This window comes from Callospermophilus lateralis, chromosome 12, assembly GCF_048772815.1.
Source record: "Callospermophilus lateralis isolate mCalLat2 chromosome 12, mCalLat2.hap1, whole genome shotgun sequence".
NCBI classification, from domain to species: Eukaryota; Metazoa; Chordata; class Mammalia; order Rodentia; family Sciuridae; genus Callospermophilus; species Callospermophilus lateralis.
This window is the reverse complement of record NC_135316.1, coordinates 106,412,499-106,439,242: the sequence shown is the minus strand read 5'-3', so window position 1 is coordinate 106,439,242 and position 26,744 is coordinate 106,412,499. Positions and strand designations below refer to the sequence as shown.

Genomic DNA, 26,744 nt, shown 5'->3' with positions numbered 1-26,744 from the left:
AAAGTATTCCATGTGGGAGTATTAGAGTCTAGTTTGGCGAATAACTTTTAAAAACTTGAATTAAATTCAATAGGTAATCCAAAGGTAAAAATAGATGCTGAAATCAAAAGTCATTTTACTTTAAGGCATGTTAGCTTTGGAAACCCCACTTTAGAGATTCCATTTTTTCCCACATTCTATTGTCTGTATATCTGATTCAAAGTCATGACATCTATTGTCTTGCTTGGAAATGATTCATGGGAAGACCATAGGAGTTGCCTAAATGAGCTCTGTACTCCCCCCTGGCTCCCTGCAGAGAAAGCTGGATGCCCAGGAAGCAGCTCTGAGGTTCCCAGGACAAGAGGATGCACACCACAGGGTGCCCATGCTGACCTCAAGTGACCAGGCTCAGAGAGGGACCCACCTGGCTCCCCCCTCTCTCCAGTCTAGGATGTGAAGCACCCTGGAACAGACATTAATGAACAGACATTATTAAATGGCACCTCTCTGTGACCACTGTTTGGGGCAAGACTTAACCAGAGCTACATTCCTTCTGTGGTGTGAGCTGTAACTATGGGGGTTTCACTGAGCTGGCTTAGGTTCAAGATGAAGCTTAGCTCACCCAAAGAAATCTATATTTAACACCCACCATGGAATAATCATGTAGTAATTTCAAGGTAACCAGTTGTCATCACCATATAATTTTTTAACACTTTCCAAGTCAACACATGATAACTGACAGAATCCAAATATAAATCCCTTAGCTTCAAAAACATTACTGTTTACTGACCTGATTATAACATATAGGAATCATTGTGTTCCATTTTTTAAAATGGTATTATTATTAAGAAACACCCCTTTTGGTTTTCATCTCCCATCTGCTGTTTACATGAATTGTCTGGAATGCATCTGTAACATTGCATGTAAAATACAAATTCCATGTGGTCGGCCTATTTCTTCTTCTCCTTTTGGCTCTTGGCCTCCTGGGGCAAAGCAGGATACCAGGTGGCCGCCTGCAGGAGCCAGGGCCTCAGATGAGTGCCACGAAGCCGCTCAGGCACAGCGGTGTGTGCTGTGCATGCCCCCAGGTCCCCTGGAGCTCTCCGTGGGGAGCTGAAGGCCTGCGGTGCATCTTGGTTTTCTCTTGATTTTTCCTTAGCTTCATGGCTTTCTATAAAAAGCTTAATTTAGAAAAACAAGTATCTCACAAAACCAGATTTGGACTTCAGTTCAAAATGCACTGAGAACTGTATGGTGGAGGGTAAGGCTTTCCCTGTCCGGGTTCATTGGCGCCAGTGTTGCCCCTTGCTCTGCAGGTTGGGGTGTGTGGTGCGAGCTCTGTGGACCCTGCCGACCCACCAGAAAGTGCCCAACAGCTGCCGTGTTGTCGTGATGAGTGACTTTGGAAGTGGCTAATTCCTGTATTTTAAATGGGGAGGAATTTTAGAAGGCTGCATAGGATTCATCCACATTCTTCTACAGAGAAAGGGTCAGAAGTCTGCCCTCGGTGACATGCTTGGAAACCCCACCTGGTGCTCAGCACACCCTGCCCCAACTCTACGTGGCTCCCTCTTGGAATCCCTACCAGGCCTGTGATCCGCAAGCAGTCTGCCGCACGTGATTTCACTTGCATGCGTGTATGGTGGGCCCCGTGGGTTCACTTCCCTTTTTCTTCAACTAACTAGTACCTCCACATTCACCGCTGCTCTTTAGTGTTGAGCCAGACTTCTGCCCTCAGGAGCTGCAATGTGAGGTTTTGATGGCGGGACCTCTTCTCTCTGAGAGCATCTGACAAGGAGTAGGTTGCTGTGCCCTTCACTGAGACCCTGTTGCTTTAGGAAATAGGGCTTCGGGGAGGGCCCAGTTTCTGGGAGGCCCCGGCCCCTTTTTTGCCACAATATACTCAAAAGGTAATTAACTTTTTTTTTGAGCTTTAGGGACAATGGGTTTTGTCAGGGTTTGATATGAGCGTGTCAGAGATGCTTGTTTGAACTCACCCCCCTGCTCCCCTGCACTGTCATGTTGATTGGACGTCCCATGGGTCACAGCCCTTGACAAAGCTGGACTGCATACACTGGATTAAAACTTCTGTGTCAAGAAAGTGTAGCTTGTTTGCAAAATGAGTTAAGAGCCAATTAAATATTTATGTGATTTGTGCCTTCTGAAAAATATGGCCTAAGATGCCCAGGTCCGGGAAGCTGCACCAGCCCCTGCGCCGTGGGCTGCTGACCTGCCTCCAGCTCAGCAAGAGCTGCCCTGGGCCCTGGTGAGCCGCAGAAGAGTCCGGAGCAGGCGCCTTCCTGGGCGGGCAGGGAGCCTCCGGGGGTCTTCACTGCAGCAGGAGCGCATCCTCAGGACGGAGGGGTCCCGACTGCTGGCCAGGCTGTGATGGGCTCCAGAGCTGCGCAGGCGCACAGCTGGGGAGGGAGGCTGACCTAGAACAGGGCTGCTCGGGGCTGGGAAGGAGCTGCCCTCTAAGCCCGGGAAGCCCTGGGCAGTTGATAGAAGGTTAAAGTGGGCCGACCTGGCCGCGGAACTTTGCGGAGTAGGAGCAGGCCTGGGCTTCCTCTGGTTACTTAGGAATGCTCGTGCCGACACTCGCTCACTCCCACGCGGTGTCCCTCTGTGCCAGCAGGGTGGGAACCCCAGGCAGGACATGGGCCCTGGTTTTTGTAACGGTGGAGATGTCCTGCAAAGGTGGAGGAGTCAGCATAAAGACAGAGCATCAGAAGGACAGCGTCTGATCCCGTGGAATTTCCTGCACCTGCTGCCAGGCTTGGGCCTGTTCTCTAACCACAGGACGCGTCACTGAGTGGCCTGTGGGGAGGGCAGTTACAAAACGAAAAATCCTCTTCCACAAACGCTCAGATGCAGCCCTTCACAGGGAATGGGACTGCAGGAGGGGAAGCGCCTGGGGACCCCACCTTCCTCCAACCCCTCCCCAGGTTAGAGTGTCTCAGGAGAGCTGTGGCGTAGCCTAGAAGGCACAGAGAGGCCTCTCTGAGAGGTGAGCACACCGGGTCAGAAGTTCCAGAGAGTTCTTCAGCAGTGCACACATGATGTTTTGAGTCTGTCATTGTTATCAGATGTACTAATTTTGAATTCTGCTTTGTAGGAAGGTTTTGTCTTAGATGATTCCTGTTCACCACTTTTTTTTTTTTTTTAATGGATGAATGAGGGCTGGGATTGTGGCTCAGCGGTAGAGCCCTTGCCTAGCACGGGCGGGACCCAGGTTCGATCCTCAGCACCACATAAAATAAATAAATAAATAAATAAAGGCATTGTGTTGTGTCCATCTACACCTAAAAATAAATATTAAAAAAAAAATAAATGGACGAATGAATGTTATATGTTCTAGCTAAAGGTGCCACATTCAGGGGGGACAGCCCTCTCTTTGGGGTTGTACATTCCCCAGAGAGTGACAAGCCACCAAGTGCAACCTGCATTTTTCCTACCATAAAAGTATTGGTTTCTAAAAACAAAGCTGTAATATAATTATATTACATGGCTGCTTCATAGCCACTCTGATGTACTCTTCAGAAAATGAATACTTCATTAGCATAAACCATACACAGTTACTTCAGTGTGGATTAGAAATTTGGGGTGCCTGTGCCCCTTGCTTTATCTCTGTGGGTGCATCCTGGCCCATCAACATCGTGGCTGGTGGGCGTCTCTGGTTAAATAAAACCTTGTATTGGAAGGATTCTGAGGCAATGTTTTTTTCCCAGGCTTTAATATCTTAATGAGCCCACAGGCCTGGCTGCTTATAAGTGCCTGGGACTTCTGAGTGTGTTGTTAGTGTTAGTACTTGAACCAGGATGTTCATTAGGAAGCTCTTGTTTCAGTATCTCAGAGAAACTCCCCATTAGGAAAGATCTTTCAGCAGCATGACTAGCGAGGGAAGGAAGGAGGGAGACTCTTAGGTGTGTACAACCAGGGATATTGTATCAGTAGCCTTAGCTCTAAAGGTTTGCCCCTAAGAATTAATTGGAGCAAATACATCTCAGGGGAGGGGAGAAGCTATGCAGAGCAAGGACTGAAGTTGTTATCCTTGCAAGTAGAGGACTCTTCATTTTGCAGGTGAATCAATAGTAGGACTAATTATTTCTGGTTATCTTTTATGGGTTTGTAAGACATTTCTTTTGTTCAGTGTAATAAAAAAACCCATTGTTTGATCTGTGACTGACTAATTATGATAAGTAATTTGAAACATTCCTGATGAAACTTGTCTGTTAATTAACATCCACAGCAAATGGAAACCAACAGGACAACAAAGTCTTAGTGCACCCACTGTTCCCTGGAATGGATGAGATCTCTGTGGCATGCCCAATAAACCCAAATTGCCAATGGTTAAAAAATAACAAACAGGTGGGAAGGTCTGACTCACCCTGGAGGAAAAGTTATTGTAAAGCTGCACAAAGGAGTACTGAAATATTCTGAGGGAGGAGGTGGCCTGGAAATGTCAGCAGGCTGCCTGACCCTGTGATTTAGAAGGAGTCTGCTTTCTTGTTTGGTTTTTGAAGCTTAGCTCCTAAATACATTTGTCCGGCATGCATGGAGCCCTGGTCCCAGCCCCAGCCCTGCAAACCAAACAAAAAGTCTCAATGATGATCTGATGAACAAAGAGACTTTCAGGAAGTAAAAGTGTGGATCCAAGAAGTTGCAATTTGGGATTATTGGCAGTGTCTGGCTTGATGTTAACATATCATTAATACTGTTTAAGTTTTATCAACTCAGTGGCTTTTCTTTTATATTTTAGATTTCTACCTGGACAAGGACTGGTACTATACCCACAGATAGGAGACAAATTGGATATTATTTGCCCCAAAGTGGACTCTAAAACTGTTGGCCAGTATGAATATTATAAAGTTTATATGGTTGATAAAGACCAAGCAGACAGATGCACTATTAAGAAGGAAAATACCCCTCTGCTCAACTGTGCCAGACCAGACCAAGACGTGAAATTTACTATCAAGTTTCAAGAATTCAGCCCTAATCTCTGGGGTCTAGAATTTCAGAAGAACAAAGATTACTACATTATATGTAAGTATAATTGTGTTCCCTTATTTTGTAGAAATTAGGATAAGCTAAATAGGTTTGTATCAATTTTTGTTTCCTTAAAATTATTGTGGCAAATAGTTGGGTGAGAATCTTTGCTGAAGAGTTGTCCACTTTTTCAAGGAAATTTTAATTGAATTTGGGACCCTGTAGTAACAGTATTAATTAAATATAAATACCCAAAGGGGGAAAAACAGTATTGACATAAATGGATTAAATGAATATATACTCAGCAGCCCTACTGACAAAACCATTTTTAAGGACCACTAATGAGATTTTGATGGGTAAATCTATGCGATGCCTTTTCTCTCCATCCACCCATCCTCCCATCCATTCATCCCTTCATTCATCCATTCAGTGTTTGTTCTGGTGACAGTGCTTCTGTGTCAGGGATTCAGCATTGGACATGGTGGCATAATGATACACTTCCTGCATGAAGGTGTCAGCCTGGAGAAGATGGATCTCATAGGTTGGAAGGTTTAGGGTTGCAAGACTAAGCACCATTATACATGGACTTCTTAAAATCAGATTTTGAAGGGTAAAGCAAAACCTAGTTTTCTCACTGAATTACTTCCCTTCCCCATAAATATAACAATAGCTTGACACATTGTTTCAGGAATAGATGGTACAGAGTTCTTGGATTATATCTGATGGAAACTCGTGAGGCTGTGAGTTCCAAAGCCATGAGGACACCCTGAACATGTGCCTACTGTGTGCACCCTGAGCTAGCACCAAGCCCAGATTGCTCCCCTCTGGATTCTGTCAGAGGGGAGTCTGGGAGGCTCAGACAGCTGTGTGCATGATTCAAGCAATGAAATATTTTTCCCTAAATTTTCAGTTTAAATTTTCAGTTTAAAATTATACTCTTAACTGAGTGGAATTCTCCATTTGTTTCCGTAGACTTTAGCTCATTAGGGAACTGCCTCTGCTGGCTGGGCTCCCCTACTGCTTGGTGATCAGATTAAAGGTCTGGCTTTCTCCATCTACAAGCTGCTTCTTTAGAGCTCAGAACCAATAATTCACTGAATATTTATCCAGTGCTCCATAATATGTATGTTTTACTACATTAGGAATTCAAAAAAAGGTGGTCATGGATGCCTAATTATCTTGTCTGTTGCTTCGAAATGCTACAAAGACTAAAAGCCTGTTTTTGAAGCCAACTTGATACATGGAGAGTAGCTTTCCAAGAATAAGTAACAAAGAAAAGGAGAAAGTGGTAAATTATGTATTTAATGGAATAATTATCATAAAATGAAAATAAAAGCATTCCAAGATGAAACAAAGCAGATGGGGTGGTAAAGTGTACAAAATAATAGGGAAATCTTTGACAATACACAATAGTTACAAGGTAAAATAGATGAAAACCAAACTTTCGGAAGCTAAACAGTGTTGTTTTTTTTTTTTTTTTTTTTTTTTTTTTTTTAAAGACTTTTTCAGTGGATCCTAATGCCTAGCATAACATTGATAGTGAAAATGACCTGCAATGAATTCAGGAAGAGGTTTCTGCCCCTGTGGGGTAGAGAGGGGAAGTGGCAGCCTCTGATCAGTGGGTGCACTAGATTGATGTTCCGTGGTGGTGAAGGCCTGTCCCTATGCCTGAGGCTGCCTGTTGCCCCAGCCATGGAGGATAGCCAACAGACCCTCACCCGTTCTCCCTCTTATCTTAGTTCATGGCTTCATAAAGATGGCTTTGTGAATTCTAAGATCCCACTGAGTGCAAGTGGGATTTCAGTAAACATTAAAGGCTTAACCTTTAATCTGAAATACTGCACAAGAAATGCAAATAAATAAATGGTTTACCAACATCTCTTTGCTTAATGTAGTGCATTTAATAACTAGCTTTTATCAATGCATGAGAGATTTGTATTTAGAAGCATAGTTTAATTTATAATTATAATAATCTACACAATAATGGCATCCCTTATTTTTCTTTTTTTGGAAACTCATTATGCCACATTAGCAGGTTCATTGCAGGTAGCTGAGCTACTCTGGCCTCCAAAACTCTGCTTAGAATTGTGATTTACAGTGCAAAAGCATGGGGTGGACTGAGATAAAAGAATCTTAAACAGAATTGAGGGTTGCAGATTTGCAAAAAGGAGGAGATGTTTGAATGTTGGCTGTTGAGAGACTGCCCCAGGGCTGGTAAGTGCCCAGGCTCAGAAATTGGCCTGGAAGTCCAGTGACACCTTAGCAGAGTTGAAAGGTTTCTGCTACATTGCAGGCAGAGGAGGGTATTTCAGATGCTTAGGAAAAAGCAGAAGCCAGTTTCTTACCCACCCTATAGCAAAGCTCATCAATACACAAATCTCTCTTGAAAGGAAATGGGAAATTAAAAGAACAGATGTTAAAATAGTCTTAAAAAATAATGCTGACTTTGAATTGTTTTTTTCAAGACTTCCAAGACACCAAAATAATTAAGGGATTTGTAAAAGTTACTAATTTCTATATCAAACAAATGCCCGCCCGTGTGTGTGCACACACAGAGTCACGGTCAGACTCTTTGCCTTTCTTCAGAAGAAGGAAAGTAAATGTTTGAACATATTGATTTTTATAATGGTACACTCATAAAATAGTGCTGGTAGCATGATGGAAAATATCCAGATTTACAAGTGTATTTTTAACTCCTGAAAGCACTGGTTCTCTTTGATTCAGTAATATTGGCATTTGAATTGCTAGGAAATACAATACTCTGTTTAACTCCAAACCTTTGTGTCTGGTTGGTGGCATCTTCATCACTGGGGGTGGGATGGACCCCCTGGGTACAGTCCACATGGACTATACTGGGGTCTGGTGATTCCACAGGGGAACAGAGATTTGGAATAATTGGACCAGGAGCCCGGAGTCCTGCATCCTAGTTCTGCTGCCTGAGCATAATGAGAAAGTCACTTTATTTCTGTGAACTTTAATTTCCTTCTCTAGAAAATACATTTATTATTGGTGTTATTGTTCAGATGAACAATAGCAGTCTCCTCTAGGTCCAGGCTGTTTATGGCTGGACAGGATCCTAAACCTAACCTTGTTAAGGTGGCTCTTCTCCGCTGACATGGGCAGGATCTGCTCTGAATTCTTTAAAGACTCTTCATTCAATTTGTAGAATTACCCAATTTAAAATAGTCATCCCACTTTGAGTTTTAAAAATAAATATTAATGTTTAATGAGAACTATGAAAATTCTAATCCTACCAAATATCCACTAAATTCTCTTAAGAAATGACATAATAAAATGATATGTATCCTCACTAATACTTCTCATAGATGATTATTTGCTTTGACATGTGGCAAAATGATATATATGGATTTTCTTCATGTTTACAATTGACTTTTTCAAGTGACCTGTTTCATTAATTAGCCTTGGGCTTAATTTGCATAATAAAAATCTAATTATTAAATGTTTCAAAGATGGTCTGATAAGCCCCTGTTCTCCACTCCAGTTATTTTTATCATGTCTTTAAAATTGTGTAAATGTTTATGTAATAACTGTATGTTCTTGCTGATTCCCATTTTCAAGGGAAGCTCTGTGTTGGACATAAGTAAACATTCCAACTAATATTAAAAGTGTTCCTGCCTCCCTGTCCTTCACCCGCACAGTGTCCCTTAGGCCCTCTCTGCTTGGTCCACCATCTTTTTAAAGGTGATGATCCCAAGCTGTGTGGAGTGGCCATTGGGTGTGTGGGCCTTGCCACACAGCCCTGATGCAGTCCTGTAGGAGGTTGCTTATGACCTTAGCATAAAACCTTCAAGATACTCACAGAGATTTCCATCACACTACCAAAACTGTGAATCAGAGATGGGCGAGAAAGGGATGCCTTTGTGATCGTGCATTTTAAGTGAACAGTGACCACAACAGAGCTGTGGATAAAATAAGATTCATAGAATGCCTCCCCATTTAGTTTAAAGTGGCTTTTGCATTATTTGACTGTAAAACCTGTAGCCAGGAGGTGGTCTTGTGGCGTAGCCTGTAGGTCATCATTTCTAAAGGCTGTTTGGTTAATAGTTGTTCTATTACATGTACACACATGCTCAGCCTGAGGTGTTCACAGTGGTCTTTCTGGGAGTCAGCCCTCACTTTCCAGCCTTCCTTGATAAACACGGAAGGATTCTGGAGGAACTACCATTTCTTAGGCCCCTCATTGGTTTGGTTGTCCATTTTTTTTTTTTTTTATAAGAGCATGCAAAATTGGAAGGCTCCACAGGTACCTTTGCAGTTTTTTTGAACATGTATTCCACTTTTGAGCAAAATTACAAAATCAAGTAAATGCTTACACAAATGGAATGAAACAACACTTGTAAAAACCCAAGCAGAACAGTAGATCCTACTCCTTATTTTGATTGAGCATATGTATGTATGTTTGTTTTCTTCTGCTATTTTTTCATTTATGGATCTAGGTTTGGGGAATAGAAATGACAAGGGGATACTAACATATACTAAATGTGCTGTGATCTCTTTCCTAGTAAAATAAGTTACAGGAGCTTTCAAATGTCTTTTGATATTTAGATATCTTTTGAAATATATAAAAATATGTGACTTCTATAAAGTGATAATGCACTTTATTTGGTGGATTATTTACATATAAATGTGGCAAAAGCAACGCTTCCATCATAACATAGATCAGGCTAAGTGATACAGCAAAATCATCCTGTCCCTTACATCCTGACTTAGGGTTGGAGATTCATGTTTGCTAACTTGCACATAATTACTAAGTGTAAGCATTTAAACACATTTCTGTCCTTCCATACAACAGTTCTTTTTGTAATGTAATTGTCAAAATCTTGCCAGACACTGTAGAGTATGGTGCTTAGAAGATAAATATACATACCACTGTCACAGATTAGCGGAGGAGCTGAAGGTCTGGGGTCTGGCAGTCCTGGGCTCTTGAGTGCCCTTCTTCAAGTAATCTAACCTGTTATTGTGCCTTGATCTCTCCATCTGTGAATGGGGTTGATGATAGCACCTGCTCAGAGGGTAATGTGGGTTGTGTCAGATAAGATGTCAGGAGCCTGCTTCCAAGCTTGGCACAGAAAGCACAAGTAAGAATTCACCTTGGAGCAGGGAGGAAGCAGGGAGCTGAAGATGGGAGCACCCAGCGGGATGACACAGAATGCCTCACTGACTTGAAGTCCACCCATAAAATGAAGCTGCAGAGAGTTTACAAGTTTCAGTAATGCTGGGTGACTTAATTACAAGATCTCTCTTTGTCTTCTTTGAGTCTTATTAAAGTTATTCTGTCCTTGGGCTTTCTTTACCAGGAAGCATGCATTTATGTATGGTTTGTTCCTGGAATTGCCCAAGCTTGTTAACAGGTCCTTTGTCAGACCCAGAAGAGACAGACAGGGGAGGAGTCTTCAGATACATGTGATCATGTTTCCCACTTTCCATTTCACCCGTTTCTCAGTGCTCTTCTCGGTTCCCGAGAACACAGCGGGGGAAAACCCTGCATTTTTATTGATATATTAAGCAGCACTTTAATACAGGACAAGTATTTGTACAGGGAACAAACGTGTCAAGTTGCCTTGTCATGAGACTAGCTGGGAAAGGACACCGTCCACGGGTCTGATAATAGAGAAGTGTGGCTTTGCTGTTTATGAACAATGTGAGCCCCTCTTTGGGCTGTAGGGAGGCTTCCCTTAGAGTCGATCAGGAAGGCTCCTCATGGGATTCAGAATGAAGACCGACACTTAAGGAGTAGCAGCTCGACCTCTGCTTTGCTGGAGAGTGGCTGAGAATCTGCCAGCTCCGGGGTCTGAGGGAGTCATGACGGTTGGGATATCTGTCCCAGGTAGCTCAGGGGTTGGAAGAGGGTAAGGCTGTCTTGCCTGGAGACTTGCTTTGCCTTCTGTGGCGTCCCCAGGCAGTGGTGGCAGCTTATCTCCATTCCGCACCATTCCTCATTCCCAAAGGAACCAGTGAAAAGATGACTGTGCTTCCCAAAGTGACAAGGAATGGGTGAGGAAGGGAGAGAGACTAAAAGCTATGGATGCCAAAGAGATTTCAGAGCAGATGAAGAATGAAGGACAGCCCGAGAAAGAGTTGCTTAGGAACTGCTCAGAAGAAAACTGCCTTTGTTGTTTCATAGAACTCATCTTAATATCTCCAGCCCTGTTTTTATAGCTTTTCAAAGGTTCACTTAGATTTATAAATAATCGAACAATCCTGGAGACCTAGTGCGAACATAAAAGAGGACAAGGTTTTTTCTTAACAGACTTAAAATATTCATCATGAAGATAAAATTTAAAGCAAAATAAAACTTTAAAAAATAGCCAACAGGCATAGACAGACGTTAGCAAAGATTACTTTGAGAAAACTGATTTATATAGTTGCTATGAGTCACACATTTGATCCTAAAATTCTAACTCTCAGCCTGGGTGTTGATCACTCAGGGACGTGTGGTGGCCTTCACACACTCTTATCTCACTTTCAAGTCTAGAAGCACAGGTGATGAAGCAGTTTTTGCTGCTGTGAGAAAACCAAAACTTGATGGTGTGTGTCCCTTAGTGCAGAAACATCAGGGTGAAACACAGTCCTGGACTGTCATACCCTTAGACCACAGTTGTTAGTGTGTAAAGGTGCTCCTGGCTCAGGTGCACAGCATGCAAGCACATGTGGCACACAGAGTGTGCGTGCACACACATTACATCCACAGCAGTGTTAAAAATGGTGCACAAACACCCCTAGCACACATTTATAGAAAGTAAAGCACACACACACACACACACACACACACACACACACACATTGCATACATGGTAGCACAATAGACAGAGTCCCTATATTCATAGCATAGACACAATGACAGTGAAGAGTGCATATTTATTGTATTGCATACATAGCAACAATAAAGAAACTCATGCAAAGCAAATGATGAATTCTGCTGGCATCAGACATGTTGGCCCTGATACCCTAACATACATTGTGCAACACACAACTAACTTCAATCCTATGTCCCCAAAGGTGAACACACACATCCTATAAGTTAAGTGGACCAGGTAGAGTAGTTAGTTCGTGGCTGTAGTCAGCTACAAGGGTAACTGGAGCACTTGAGCCCAGGAGTTCAAGGCCAGCCAGGAGAACATAGCAAGACCCTGTCTCAAAAATAGATAAATAAACAAACAGAGACATAATTAAAACCTACAGGTTGGTAAGAAAGGAGTAAGGGCCATTAGGAAAGGTCCTAATAGATTTGTTAACTATTCTGAATTTTCTTCTTCCTTTTAGGTCTATTAATTCCATTTCTTCAATAAGAGTATGCTATTTTGTACTTTTTATTACATTAGCAAGTAGAAATTTGCTAATGTAATAAAATAGTACTAAATAACAAGTTTATTAAGAAATAAAAATCTGTCAAATATAAAAACAGAGATAACAGAGATTTCAAATTTCCTTAGCCAAGTTCAAATGAATGGATGGATGGATGGATGGATGGACAGATGCACGGTTGGATGGATTGGCCCAAACTCAGGCAGGAGTGTAATTGATCCTATTACAGAGGAGCCAGTCTGTGTGTTACTAAAAGACACTTCTGCTTCAAAAGTGGCTTTTTGCATTAGTGAAGTACCCAGCTTTGTTGTCCCCATGTTAAACTAGGAGATGAAGGTATTCTTTTATTGAAGCAAACATGTGGAAAATTGCCCTGGATTCTTAGAGTGTAGAACACGTCCCCTGAATGGAATAAGGTTCACACGCAGGGCAGATTTAGACAGGGGCACTTTATTGGGGTTACTGCTGGTCTCTACATGGTCACAGCAAATAACATCATGTCCATCTAAAGTCTTATGCCATGAGAGTGACACATTTTCTCATGTGCAGTGTTATATTCTAAACTGTCAGCAGGCATTAATTCAGTCACTGGTGAAGTCCTACCACCTAGAGATGAACCCAGCCTCAGAGGGATGTTTTCCACTTCGGCGCTGCTCGGCTTGCAATTACTGGGTCATTAATATCATTGCATGCGATTAGTGACAGGAGAATGAATTAGAGGTTTGTGGGAGGTGTGCCCTTCCCCCGCCCATGAACTTTTTACTCTGACCCTGTCCTAGCTGGACATTTCCATGTCTCTGCAAAGGTATTTTAATGATGAAAATCATTAAAAACTAGAGAGTGGGCAATGGATTATGTGCTAGATATAATTCACTCAAACACATGCTGCTTCATGGTTCAGAATATTTTCATTAGATGTTATCACGCTCTCTTAACCAGGAAGTTTGGCTTTTAAAAATCTTGATGCTTAAGCTAATATAGACAATAGAGAATTATGTTTTATCTTGAGAACTATTACATCATTCATTTCTTTAAAAAAAATGTGAGTTTAGTCATTACTATCGAATTGGTCATCTGGACACCTATTTTTAAAACACAATTCCTTTCTTAGTAGGTTTTTGCCCATGTAGAGGTTGACTCTTCTGTGGAAAGGTAATTATTATTTTACTGTTGACTAAAATGTCTTCAGTATATTAACTGTCTGAATCACTGTGGCAATAAGAAAACTCCTTGAAGTGCATGAGATGAAAAGCCTTTTTTATGAAATCATGTTGAATTTTTTTTAACCTAATGAGAAATTCTACCTGCATAAATCATCATAACTTTAGTAATAAAATTTTAGTCCTGGATAGCAATATTTCTCCTCAGTCAGATTCATCAAAAACCAAGTCACCAAGTTGTTGCAAGCAATGTTTTGAGGGGAAATAAAGTAAACCACTTCATAAATAATCATGTGTGTTTAAGCACTGCTCAGATAAAAGAAAAAAAAATGTGGGGGGCGGAAGCAGTTTATTGCCAGTACTGTTTGATCTTTTCCCAGAAAGGTGTCAACGTACTGGGCTGAACCTGGAGATGCAGGTTGAACTTCCCTGATATGAAATCTGAAATCCAAAATGCTTTGCAATCTGAAACATTGAGTGCTGACATGACAAGTCTATGCAAATGTTCCAAAGTCCCAAACCTCCAAACCCCAAAGGATCCCCAAACCTGAAACCTCTGATCCCAAGCATTTTAGATAGGGATACTGCACTTCTACTTCTCTTCCCAATCACTGCTCCTGGGTGCACACAAGTGTGTACACTGCTGCTTCTTCCACTGTAGGTAGCTAGTTACTTTCCAGTATATGCTGTCAAAGACAGCTAAGGCTCTTGTCATCTCTGATGATTGTCATTTGCTTACTTTTTGCACAGTTTTGATGGTTGAAAGGTTTTATGATTAAGCTATGATAAATCATGTTGCATTTTAGGTGTGAAATTTTTGGCTGTGTATTGTGACTGTCCTTCCAATGGACTGGCCTCCTAGTGTCCAGGCCTTCTCCGCTTTGTTAGCATCTGCACACTCCTTCCACGTACATCTCAGGTCCTGTCTGTTCCCAAGTGAAAGTGGCTAGGGAATCGAGGTCATTAAACTCTTTTAAATGCACATACAAACAAAAGTAGCTTAGTAAACATTTTTCAAAGTTGCAACATTTTTTTAAAACCTCTGTTTCTGAGTTGTCATTGAACTGCCATATCATTGTTCACCATGAACTTTTGAAATCGAGGAAATAAAATTAAACAATTTTATTCAAGAACTTGTACATGATTCGTGGTGTTGTCAGTCATTCTCCAGTGCTAGAAAACAGGAGGGAAGGTCTAAATTGTGAATCCATTTTAGAATTCACTTTTTCCACATCATTCTGCTTAGTAGAGAAACTAATTAATTGTGTTGTATAGAAGTCACTGAAGCTCAGCCAGTTATTACTTCTCTATGCATGACTTGCTGCTTTAAAATTTCAAAACACAACCATAACAATGTGGCCTAATTCAAGTGATTCTTCTTATCGAACTAGAACAATGTTCAGTTGGTGAGAAATTCACACCTCCTACATCACTGATAGTTTATACGGTGTTTTAGCTGTGAACAGTTTCCCAGTTTCAAAGTAAGGGTTCATCCAGAGTCAGTGAGATATCTCATCCAGGAGAGGGGTTTTTATTTAAAAAAAAAAAAAAAAAAAAAAGATTTGGTGAATGTTTCATCTTGAAAGTATTACCCTTTGTGTTTTTTCTTTCTTCAAATAAAGCTATTGAAGAAGTATACCACATATACATTTGCTCTAAGAAAAGGCAAATTTGACTTTGTTGGATGACATGCTATGTGATTTAAAAGTAATGCTGAACTTTTTTTTTTGATATTAAGCCAAACATTAACAATAATGTTTTAACTGCCCTTGGAAAGTCAGAATGATATGATCCTCATTTCTTTCACTCTAAAGCCACAGTAAAAGAGAAAAAAGAGTGATTTTGGGGGCACATTATAAGATATAGGTTTCAGATACTTTGTTAATTAACTTTTAAAAAGCAGTCATTCATTTTTGACACATTATTTTTATGTTTAGGATTTTCCCCCCTTCTGAGTTAGTATCTTAGAGGAAAACTGTGCTATTCAAGGCATGACATCTCATGAATTGTGTTCTAGAAATGGAATCCCTGTTTCTGTAACAGAGTTCGCATCACATATTTTGATTTGAATCTATGCCAAGATAAGTAAATAGATCTTGACTTCCTGGGTTGTGCATTGGCTTTAAATAATCACATTCTGTCAGCTTCCTTGTATTTCAAATGCGTGTACCCCCTTCTTTTTACTTTCTCCTTTTTTGTTTGTTTTGTTTTTTCTCGATCACCATGATACATGAAAACAGTGATCTAGTTTTGTGTGTCATGTCTATTTTAAAGTCGTGGCTTTGCTTTCCATGTTTCTCACTGGGTTATGTTTTTTTCATTTTTAGTCCCATGGTTTGCCAGATAACAGGATTCTGGTTCCTTAGAAGTCTGTGTTGAGCCTTAGGAGAACCATGTGTGGCAATCTGGCCTAAGAAACCCTCCTTCACAGGGCATGAGATGGCATGGTGGGAACGAATAGTACAGAGGGTGATATTGACAGAAGATTTTCATAAAATGCTGTTTGTTTCATGATCAAATGAGCGTGAATTATGTCTAGCTCAGCTTTAAGGACAAGCTTTAAGGTTTTTTATTCTTATTACTCTGTGGTTTTCCTGACTCTGTATGCTTATTATCTGTTGCTCTTTGGTGGACTTGTTTGAAGTTGATATAAATATTTGCTTTCAAATGTCCATCAATTTGCAGCCCTTTCAAGGACCCCCACCAATAAGCTACATAGTGAAATAGTTTGACATATCTCCCACAGTATTAACCTATCTTGAGACTTCATTCTTCCCTTAAGAACCTAAAAAGTGTTCTTCATAGAGATGCTCCTATTCTTTAGGATTTGTTGGTTGCCCTCATTTCTAATCTCCTGGCGAATGAGACCCACATAGGGTCCCAAATGCAGCAGTTTGATTCTCCATCTGATTAGCATGGTTTTGCCAGCCTGATGGACTCCAGCAGGCAAGACCTACCCAGAGCTGCAGCTAAGCCTCCTGGTGAGCAGAGATGTAACCAGCAAACCAAGACAGGCGAAAAAACAATAGTCTTCCTTTCTTTGGGGGTGGTCTAAAACACAGCCAGGAATATTCTCATCCTCTGAGCCCTTTACCACCTGCTGATTCTCATATTCATATTCTCTCTCTCTCTCTCTCTCTCTCTCTCTCTCTCTCTTTTCTAGTCAGATAAGCCTTGTCACTCTGCCTGGTGAGTGAGAACCACAGATAAGCAGGTGCAATTGCTGCCCCTGCTCTCAGATGTGCCACACAACTCTCAGGGCCTGTGAACTGGGGGTGCTTCTCTTTGCTGAGCAGTGATCTCTGCCCACTGGAAGTCAGACCCTGGAGGAACCATATAATGATTTCTGTATACTCCCTGCATGCAATTAGACCCCTGGAGCAAAAGCTCTTAAAAGCAGACTGTAAAATGCCCATGTATCTTTATTAAGCCTATTTTCCAACTGGAGGGAGAAACTTCTTGTAATTTTTAATTTTATAAAGTCTATTTTTTTTTTCCTCTGGGCCAAGGGGGAAAAATGCTTGGGCACTAAAAGCTTAGGTATAAAGATGTTCTTTTTTTCCTGTCTCTCAATGATTAAATGAAATTTTATCCATTTAGTAATAATTTGAGTGTGGCTACATTAGATAATACTGATGGAGAGATACAAGGAAAAACTCAATGTAATGAGATAACGATTTATTTTTACTCTTTGTCTTACATTGAAAATTCTGAGGACATTCAAATGAATAATAAAAATAATTGCAAAATTGTCTCTCCAAATGGAAATAGATTTTATTCCCAAGCATTATCAATTTTCTTATGATTTTTTTCAGAATCAACCACTAAGCCTATTAAAGCTTCTGGGGACCTGGCTATTGCAGGAGAAATCAGAAAATTACTCTTGTGGTTGTATTTCAGAGTTTACTGCTGGGAAAGAGGTACACTCAGGTTAGAACACCTTTGATCATGTCAGTGTTCAGCTGGAGACGAAGACCTCTAGAATTAGAGCTGCATTCTCTGATGAGCACTCCAAAAGGAAGAGGGAAATTAGTTTTCACTATGGAAAATTATATTTATATCAAATAAGAAAGGGAAGTCATTCCAAATTAGCTTAATTTTAAAGATTACCTTCTGTGTGTTGGTTAGTAGTAAATGTCGGAAACAGGATTATCTGTAATAACAAAGACTATCCCTAACTTATGGTCAAAATCTTTCATGGTGGAACATGAAATGCTAATTTCAAGTTCAGCCCATTTTTTAAGCAGGCAGTCATCCCAGATGCTATTGTAACATTAGTAATGAAGTTTTTCAATACCTTCCCATGACTTCTGCAAGTTATAAGCTGACTTAATGGGAAAAGGAGCAGAATTTGGAATGTGGGAGGAAAATTGTCCTCATTCAGAATGTTGTCTCCTTGCATGTCCCCGCACTGCCCTTACCCAGTACCCCCTGCACAGCAGCAGCTTCCTGAGAAGAGCTATGCAAAGGCTCCACCTCTCCTTGTTTTCTTTTTTGTCTGCCTGTTTCTTTTCCTTTCTTTCTTTTCTCCCCCTCTGTTAACTAAGGAGGAAAAAGTTTCAACTCTTCAGGGTGCAAAGCAACTTCATTCTTATATAACAGTTTTCTTCCTACTAACCTAACAGTCCATGGATGTCAAATTATGGATTGCAATTTAATTTGAATGCCTTTAGAGTTGTTTATGGTTTGGGGATTGTTTGGACATCATTTTGAGTAAACCTGGGAGCTTGGCACAAAGGCACTGACCTACAAATTAAAAGGAAAAAAGTCACTCCGACAATGCCCACCTCTCCTGCTCTCCAGCTGGCACAGCAGTCTTCAGAGGCTCCTCCCTCTGCAGATGCAGTGTTAATTATGCTGGGAAGCGCCAGGCTCTCCAGTGCCTGCCTTCCCCTTTCTGGTATCCATTTAACTTTTTTTTTCTTTTCATTCTGAATCTTTACTTGTCCCCCCCACCCACCTCAAGATTAAAGTAAACAAATCTCTGTTTCTCTTTATCTTTTCCTGTGCCCTACTTCTTAGACATCATTTTGTCATTTATCAATTTAGCATTGAAACTTTTAGCAAGAAAAAGTCATTTAACTTTGAAGCTCATGCAATTTTTGCAGGGAGGTGCATTTACATGTATGTGAATTTAAAAAACATTGTGATTTGACTTGAATTAAGTCCACTGAACATGCAAAACCATCAGCCAAATAGATCAGTTTTCCACTTTTCTATATGAAGACATACCTTAATTTTCTAAAAATAAAATGAGAAAACTAAACTATTAATCAAAGATTATACTGCTGCTCTGAAACTGTCCAGAACTAGAGTCTGCTTCTGGGAATTCACACTGAGGCCTTGGGAAGAGTAGATACTTTGAAATTTAGCCACTTAGTTGGAGAAGGGAAAGCGGGGAAAGAAGACTGAAGAATGAGGAGGAGGTTGTTTAGATTCCCAGAAGCATACAAAGGTTTCAGGTGTTTATTTTTACTTATCTGCTAAACATTCTCTCCATAATCTAAGAACGGATTATGTCTACTTCTTACCCTTCCTGCCAAAACAACACCCATTATTATGGCAACTATTGCCTGTTTTCCCAGGAAAAACTTGGTGTCAGCAATAGCAGAAAAATGAGATGCATTGGTGAGACCCAAGTTAGAGCTCTCTGATAAGCCAGATATTTACATGCAGAAGAGGCTGCCTTTGTTTTTAAGGAAAAAGGTGATGTTAGAAGTTGATAACTCAAGAACACAAAGAGAAATAAATAAGTGCCTTATTTTTTCAGTTATATACTTATGCATGGAGTGCATGTTTCCACTGTAAATGAACTTGTTTGCTGACCTACTATCTGGCAAACAAAGCAACCTGATTTAAAGGATATCTTCAGGTTTATTTTTTACCAGAACACCTGTCCCTTTTTCAGTCCCTTTCAGAGTGCAGTGTTCGTAGACCAGACTTCAGCAATCAAAGTGGAAGATGATTTAAGTTGCAGAAGTGTATATGAAACACTTCTGTTCCTTGGCCCTTGAACTTTAGGGGTGTGCAGTGTCCAGCACCCTCCACCTCTGTCTGCCTGCCTGGAACTGGATCTGTAATTGAAAGCCTGCTCCTCATTAGAGTGCCTGGCAGCCTAGCTCTGCAGCTTTAGTTACAAAGCTGTTCAGAGAACTCCCGACCTAAAGAGACAGACAGTAATGTGTTTAAAGAGAGCACAGTCTGCATTTGAAAAAAGAAAAGGGGGAAAATCCCCACTGAAAATGGCAGAAGGGCTCTGTCCCCCCTCTGCCCTCAGTGCTGATGGGGGGAGGGAATCCCACTGTTGAACTGGGGGCTGGTGGTTGTTAGGAGTTCTCACCTTACATCCAGAGCAGCCACAGGACCCAGAGACAGAGGTTCCTGTGTTAACCCAACAGGGAGCTTGGTCCAGGAGGTTGGCCACAGTCACACATGCGTTCTTTCTGATTTCTACCTTAATGGAGGAAGAAAATCAGACTTTGAAAATTTGAATTCTGGTGGACTTCTGAAGTACATTTAAGGCTGGAGAAGGAAGAAAAAGGGTGTGGGAAAGCTCCCCTTCTAGTATTTACAGAACTTGGATGTTTGACAAAGGGAGCATCAAGCTAATTGTTCTTGAAGCAGGAAATCTGTAGTAGAGGAAGCAGGTGTCCTGGGGTGATTACCATGTTTCAGAACTGCCATACTCACTCTTTTGCTCTTTGGAGCTTGGCCTCAAAGAAAGGAAGATGCTGTCCCTTTCCCCATAGGCCAGCCCTGTCAGCCCTGTGTGAAGGAAGGAGAAGGAGCAGGTAGTTGATATGCAGCTGTGGTTCCAATGTCCATTTTCTTTTGTTTCTTTTTCTTTTTTTTTTTTTTTTTCGGCTTTCGGCATCCCATACTTTTAGAAAACTTGTGACTAAGAGTGAATTCTTATTTTTCGAATTGTTTTCAGACATTTCATGTTCATGTAAACTTGGCTTATTGATTTCCTGATTTTTCTTTATTTTTTTGTTTTGTCCATTTTATTTTTAATCAGCTACATCAAATGGGTCTTTGGAGGGCCTGGATAACCAGGAGGGAGGGGTGTGCCAGACAAGAGCCATGAAGATCCTCATGAAGGTTGGACAAGGTAAAGACCACCTGCTACTTCCCGAAGCCACTGTGCCCTGGTCAGGCCCCGCTAGTGTGGCTCCAGTGTTGACACTCGCCTTCATCCCTCTTCTCCTTAGTTTGGAAAGCAGACACTTCTCTGCACCTCCAGCCACTGAAATTTCCTCAAGCCAATGTAATAAGCTTCTCTTACTGGAGATCTCTCTAAAAGTTAAGGTCAGCCAGGCAGAATGTCTATTGCCATATATGTAAATTCTTTTTAAAAAAGCAAAACACCTCTTTGATTCAATTCAAAATCTCCACAATGTAAACTATGTTTCTGCAGTTTTACTCGTTTCCGAATGTTGACTACTGAAGAGCTGTGTTCGTTGTGCCTTTTCACATAGAGATAACCTATTGTGCAGAAAGAAAGAATTATTCTTCTAATTAGAAATTGGTATAGTAGTCAATCAACTTGCTCAGTTAAATTGAAATGTCATCTGCAGTGCTTTGCCTGCCAAATGCAAGAATCCCTATAGTTTCCACAGATGGCCTCACAATCTAAATCTCAGAAATAACTAGTATAACCGTTGTGTTTTAAAAGGAAAATTATATTCTTGTATTTCACAGTGCTTTGCATAAGGAGTCTTATGTTCATTGCTATTCATGCCTCTTGAGATATATGTGCATCTCTTAAAGCTAGATGCTATCAGATATTGGTGCTGTAATTAATCATTTGTTTTTCATGTAGATGCAAGTTCTGCTGGATCAACCAGGAATAATGATCCAACGAGACGTCCAGAACTGGAAGCTGGTACAAATGGAAGAAGTTCCACAACAAGCCCCTTTGTAAAACGAAACCCAGGTACAGCAGTGTGGTCTGTGTTTGTGAGTTTGTGTGTGCCACGTTCTTAGTATCCTAAGAGGTAGAAGACAGTCAAAGTGCTTCTGTGCCAGATGAATTAACTAGTAGTTACAGTCATCAGTAATCTTTGCTCTCAGTGTGTTGTTATTAAACTCAGTTAGACAAAATAATTCATTGCCATGAAAGTCTTACATTCAGAAGAGCAGAATTCATCAGATGTAAGAGCCAGTTATTAGTACTACTCCCTCAAATCACAGTTTTCATTGGCTGACACTTTATGGAGCTCATTGTCAACACCAGCTTAAAGCTGATGTTAATGTATATGTAATTAATGTTCTAATCCTCCATCTAATTATATCTAATCCACAAAGAGTCTCACTGATCCTCTTCTGAATTTTAGATGGTAACATTTTTAATACTGCATAATGCTATGCTTTTCAGGTGGCTATTGTTAATTTTTTCACATCTTCTAACTAAAATAAAATATTAAATGGATTCCTGACTAAGGTTCAGAATACCGGATAAAATTGGCTGCCCTTGAACTTGATTTTCTTAATAGTCTTGGAACTGTGTATATTGGTTCCTATGCTAATGAATGTTTCATACATAGCTGGTGAGCAGACGTCAGCGTTTTGTATTAGGGATCTGTGTGCTTGGTTGGTAGTTGTGCAAATTTAGCATCTGCAGCAATATTCTGTCTCTTTCCAAGAGTCAAGGAGGGAAGTTGTTATTTCTGATTTTCAATGACAAGATGTGTCAAATTCTTGTGACAAACTGATAAATGGATAATATAATGATGCCAGGCAATTTTTTAGTGCTTAACATTTGGGTTGGCAGTCTGTTCAGTGCGAGAGTGTCTGCTGCCTTCCAAATATATTTTAAGTGTAAATCAAATAATACAAACGAGTTTCGAGTTGAACCTTTTCCCAGGTCCCGTTACTCTGTTCAGGTTCTGGCGCTGTTCTGCCGTAGGCAGGGTTCTGCCGCGGAAGAAAGGCTGTTTGAAGATCCACATGAAACGGGTTTCTGAAGGGAAGGGGACGAGCCCGGCCACAGGCAGGCTAAACACTGCCCACAGTGGTGGCCACTCTTTTTCTTCCTCCCTGCGGTTGCCCCAGGCTGGCGTTCGGGTTAAAGAGGCAGGGAGATCAAGGGCTCGCTGTCACGCCAGTTCGCGCTCCTGAGGGATGAGGACACATGAAAGGAAACCATGTGGTTGGGGATGGCTTGGAAGTCCGACCTGGGCATCCGTCCCCTTGGCCACTGACTGCTGACGTCTGCCGTTAGCATTTAGCTATTAAACGAGGTACCTGGCTCGTGGAAGTCTGGCTGCCCTTTAAGTCACTGGCTTTGCTTGCTTTGGGGGCCGTTTTTAACGCCGCTGATTAGCCCTGGCGACAGCAGTAACTATTTCTGTCCTCCTCTCCTCGCTCCGTGTCCCTAGATTCCAGCACAGACGGCAACAGCGCCGGACATTCGGGGAACAACATCCTCGGTTCCGAAGTGGCCTTATTCGCAGGGATTGCTTCAGGATGCATCATCTTCATCGTCATCATCATCACGCTGGTGGTGCTGCTGCTCAAGTACCGCCGGAGGCACCGCAAGCACTCGCCGCAGCACACCAACACGCTGTCGCTCAGCACGCTGGCCACGCCCAAGCGCAGCAACAACAACGGCTCCGAGCCCAGTGACATTATCATCCCGCTAAGGACTGCGGACAGCGTCTTCTGCCCGCACTACGAGAAGGTGAGCGGCGACTACGGGCACCCGGTGTACATAGTCCAGGAGATGCCCCCGCAGAGCCCCGCCAACATTTACTACAAGGTCTGAGGCTCCGGCTTCCTTCGCCCCAGAGGGACCTCAGCGCCCCTCCCGCTGAGGGCGGCCGCCGCCTTGTCGCCGCCCGGTCAGCACCGGCCACTGACTGAGCCAGGCGCGGGAGCGGGATCACGCCTCCGGGAAGAGCCCCAGCTGGACAGCTTTCTAGTCTGTAGCATTTCGGCCTTGGTGACCACAGACCCTCCCTGCGAGCCGAAAGACTGTGGCGGGAGACGCCCGATCGTGGGGACTGCTGCGCGCCCCGCGTCCTCGAAGCCATGTGCGGCAGTCACTCAGGCCTCGGCGGAAGCCCAGGGAGGGCGCGAGGTGTGGACGAGAGGGCGGAGCGTCCGAAGGCGCTGCTGCCCTGGAGTCCGGCCCGGGCGGGTCTCTCCCGCGGTGCACACTGGACTTGTCCCTCGGACCTCGGGCTAAGTAAGGTTCTCCGCGGTCTCTAGCCTTTAGTCCTCACTGTCTCACTCCTGTTGTCCGGGGCTCGGCAGCACCTCACCTGAGCTCCTCACCTGAGCTCCGCACCTCCACATTCTGCATCACTCACGGGACACTCGTGGCCGGAGCCCCGCTCCTGCCCCCTGCAACAACCGCTGGGGTCACGTGGGCAATCCCCTCAAACCCTGCTCGCTGTAGGTGCCCCCCAGGCGCCAGGCGGTCAGCCAGCCGGGAGGACTGGGAGTTGGTGGAAGGGCCACAGGGAAAGGGCTGGCTGCGACTGCAGGTCCACGCTGCTGCCCCTGAAGGGGAAAGTGGGGAAAGAGAGAGAAGCGAGTAGGTCACAGCACTTTGGCTTTGCTAAGACTGACGGAGCAAGTAGACACAACACACGCAGGGGATGGCGGTCGTGGGGGGCGGTCACTGTTACCAAACAGCAATGTGCAGGGAAACCAAGTCCCTCTTCCTTCAGGGGGACAAAAGCGGGGCACTGTTGGAGTGGAAGAGCCTGGCGGGGAGGGAGAAAGTCGGCCGCTGGCGACGCGCTCGGGCAGGACTGTCGTGGTACTGGCAATAAGACACACAGCGCTGGAGCTGTAGGAGAGTCGGTCTGCTTTGGGTGATGTTTTAAGCAGACTCAGCTGCTATACTTGTCACATTTTATGAAACACAGGGAAAGCATTTAGGAGAGTAGCAGAGAGCCAAATCTGACCTAAAAGTTGAAAAGCCAAAGGTCAAACAGGCTGTAATTCCATCACCATTGACATTATTAAAGAATTCTCATATGTAAAAGGTAGGTCAGATTCCCCAGCCCCCCTAAATGCCCCCATCCCCACCCCCTCCCCCAATTGAGCCTTACGACACTTTGGTTTATGGCGGTGCTGTCCGGGCTGCTAGGCCACAGGGAGGTACTGCCGAGTCCAGTGCCCGGTGCTCGGTGTCAGAGTGAAGCACACAAGGCAAACCTCTTAGAGTCCTTAAGACGGAAGTGAATTATGATGTCGAGGGGGAGAAGGAAGATAGGACATATTTATAATAGGTGTATAGAACACAAGGGATATAAAATGAAAGATTTTTACTAATATATATTTTAAGGTTGCACACAGTACACACCAGAAGATGTGAAATTCATTCGTGGCAATTAAGTGATCCCAACGCTCAGTGCTTTAAGAAATGAAATGTAACAATTGGATAGCGACTTCTGGGAAAAACAATACCACTCCAAAAATAACAATAATGAGAGCAAATACAAAAATAACAGTCCTCGCAAAGCATCTCACAGACTGTAGACTAGGAAATACAAGCCCCAAACACCAGGAAGTCGATGTGACTGCGTCATCTATTTAACAATGACAAGATGTTCCGGCATTTATTTTCTGTGTTGGGTTTTCCCTTGCCTTATGGGCTGAAGTGTTCTCTAGAATCCAGCAGTCACACTGAGGGAGTTTCGGTTGAAAGTCTGGCTGGGCTCCCTCCTCCTCTCCTTCCCCCCACCCCACCCTTCCAGAAACAAGAAGAGTAAACAGGAAACCTACTTTTTATGTGCTATGCAAAATAGACATCTTTAGCAGAGTCCTGTTACTATGGTAACACTTTGCTTTCTGAATTGGGAGGGAAAAAAATGTAGCGACAGCATTTGAAGGTTCTCAAACCTCCAGTGAGTACCTGCAAAAATGAGTTGTCACAGAAATTATTATTCCCTATTTCCTGAACCTGAAAATGATGTTGGTCCAAAGTGCGTGTCTGTGTGTATGACTGGGTGTGTGGTATACATGTGTACATATATGTATAATATATATCTCCAATATATATTATATATATCTATATCATATTTCTGTGGAGGGTTGCCATGGTGACCAGTCACAGTACATATGTAATTCTTTCCATCACCCCAACCTCTCCTTTCTGTGCATTCATACAAGATTTTCTTGTAAGCCATCAGAAGTGACTTGTAGGATGGGGGAGAGGGTCGAGGAGGGGAAAAATGGGAAACAGTCTGATTTTAATGAAATCCAATGTATGTATCATCAGTTGGCTACATTTGGGTTATATGCTAAACTGTGAAAAATCAAATGAGTTGATGAAGAGTTACCTGCAACCAATTGAAAAGTGTTCTGCGAGTCTGTTTTGTGTCTGGTGCAGAAGATGACAATCTACCAACTGTCCCCTTATTTGGAGTTGGTTCAGCTTTGGAAAGTTACTGTAAATGCCTTGCTTGTATTATCGTCCCTAGTCACCTGACTTCGGAATTTGCACCATCGTGTTTAAGTGAAGATGCTGTAAATAGGTTCAGATTTTACTGTCTATGGATTTGGGTGTTACAGTAGCCTTATTCACCTTTTTAATAAAAATACACGTGAAAACAAGACAGAAATGGTTTTTCTTACCCAGATTGTGTACATAGAGCAATGTTGGTTTTTTATAAAGTCTAAGCAAGATGTTTTGTATAAAATCTGAATTTTGCAATGTATTTAGCTACAGCTTGTTTAACGGCAGTGTCATTCCCCTTTGTGCTGTAATGAGGAAAAAAATGGTATAAAAGGTTGCCAAATTGCTGCATATTTGTGCCGTAATTATGTACCATGAATATTTATTTAAAATTTCGTTGTCCAATTTGTAAGTAACACAGTATTATGCTTGAGTTATAAATATTTTTTTCTTTCTTTGTTTTATTTTAATAGCCTGTCATAGGTTTTAAATCTGCTTTAGTTCCACATTGCAGTTACCGCCCCCCCTCCAGAAAATGAGACCCGTAAAGTCACATTCCACGTCTGTTTCAAACTGAATTTGTTCTTAAAAAAATAAAATATTTTTTTCCTATGGAAAAAAGTGCCTTCAAAGTATTTTCCTTTTCTTCCTTATTTTTTTTTCAATTTTTTTTTTCTTTTTGTTTCTTATTTTGATTTGCCTCTTTCAACTCTGTTACTCCAAAATTACAATTATCCAGACCCTTCTGCCCATGAATATTTTGGGCCTGGCTCCTCAAATCAGGTCATGCACATGATGTGAATAATGGTTTATGACATCCTAATCATCCTGAACAGGACGTGTCTCTTGCCACACCTGTATTGCACTGTAGGAATGGTCAC

At 42.2% G+C, this 26,744-nt stretch overlaps 1 protein-coding gene across 1 annotated transcript in view; it reads left to right on the top strand.

The window, feature by feature from the left end:
* The window catches only part of Efnb2 (ephrin B2), a 42,751-nt gene extending 16,418 nt beyond the window's left edge, over positions 1-26,333 (top strand). The window contains exons 2-5 of the mRNA XM_076872380.1: positions 4,739-5,022; positions 20,470-20,562; positions 21,274-21,387; positions 22,832-26,333. Of these exons, the coding sequence (XP_076728495.1) occupies positions 4,739-5,022; positions 20,470-20,562; positions 21,274-21,387; positions 22,832-23,217 (877 nt within the window). The 3' untranslated portion in view covers positions 23,218-26,333. The remainder of the gene's footprint in view (positions 1-4,738; positions 5,023-20,469; positions 20,563-21,273; positions 21,388-22,831) is intronic.
* Positions 26,334-26,744: the final 411 nt, after the last annotated feature.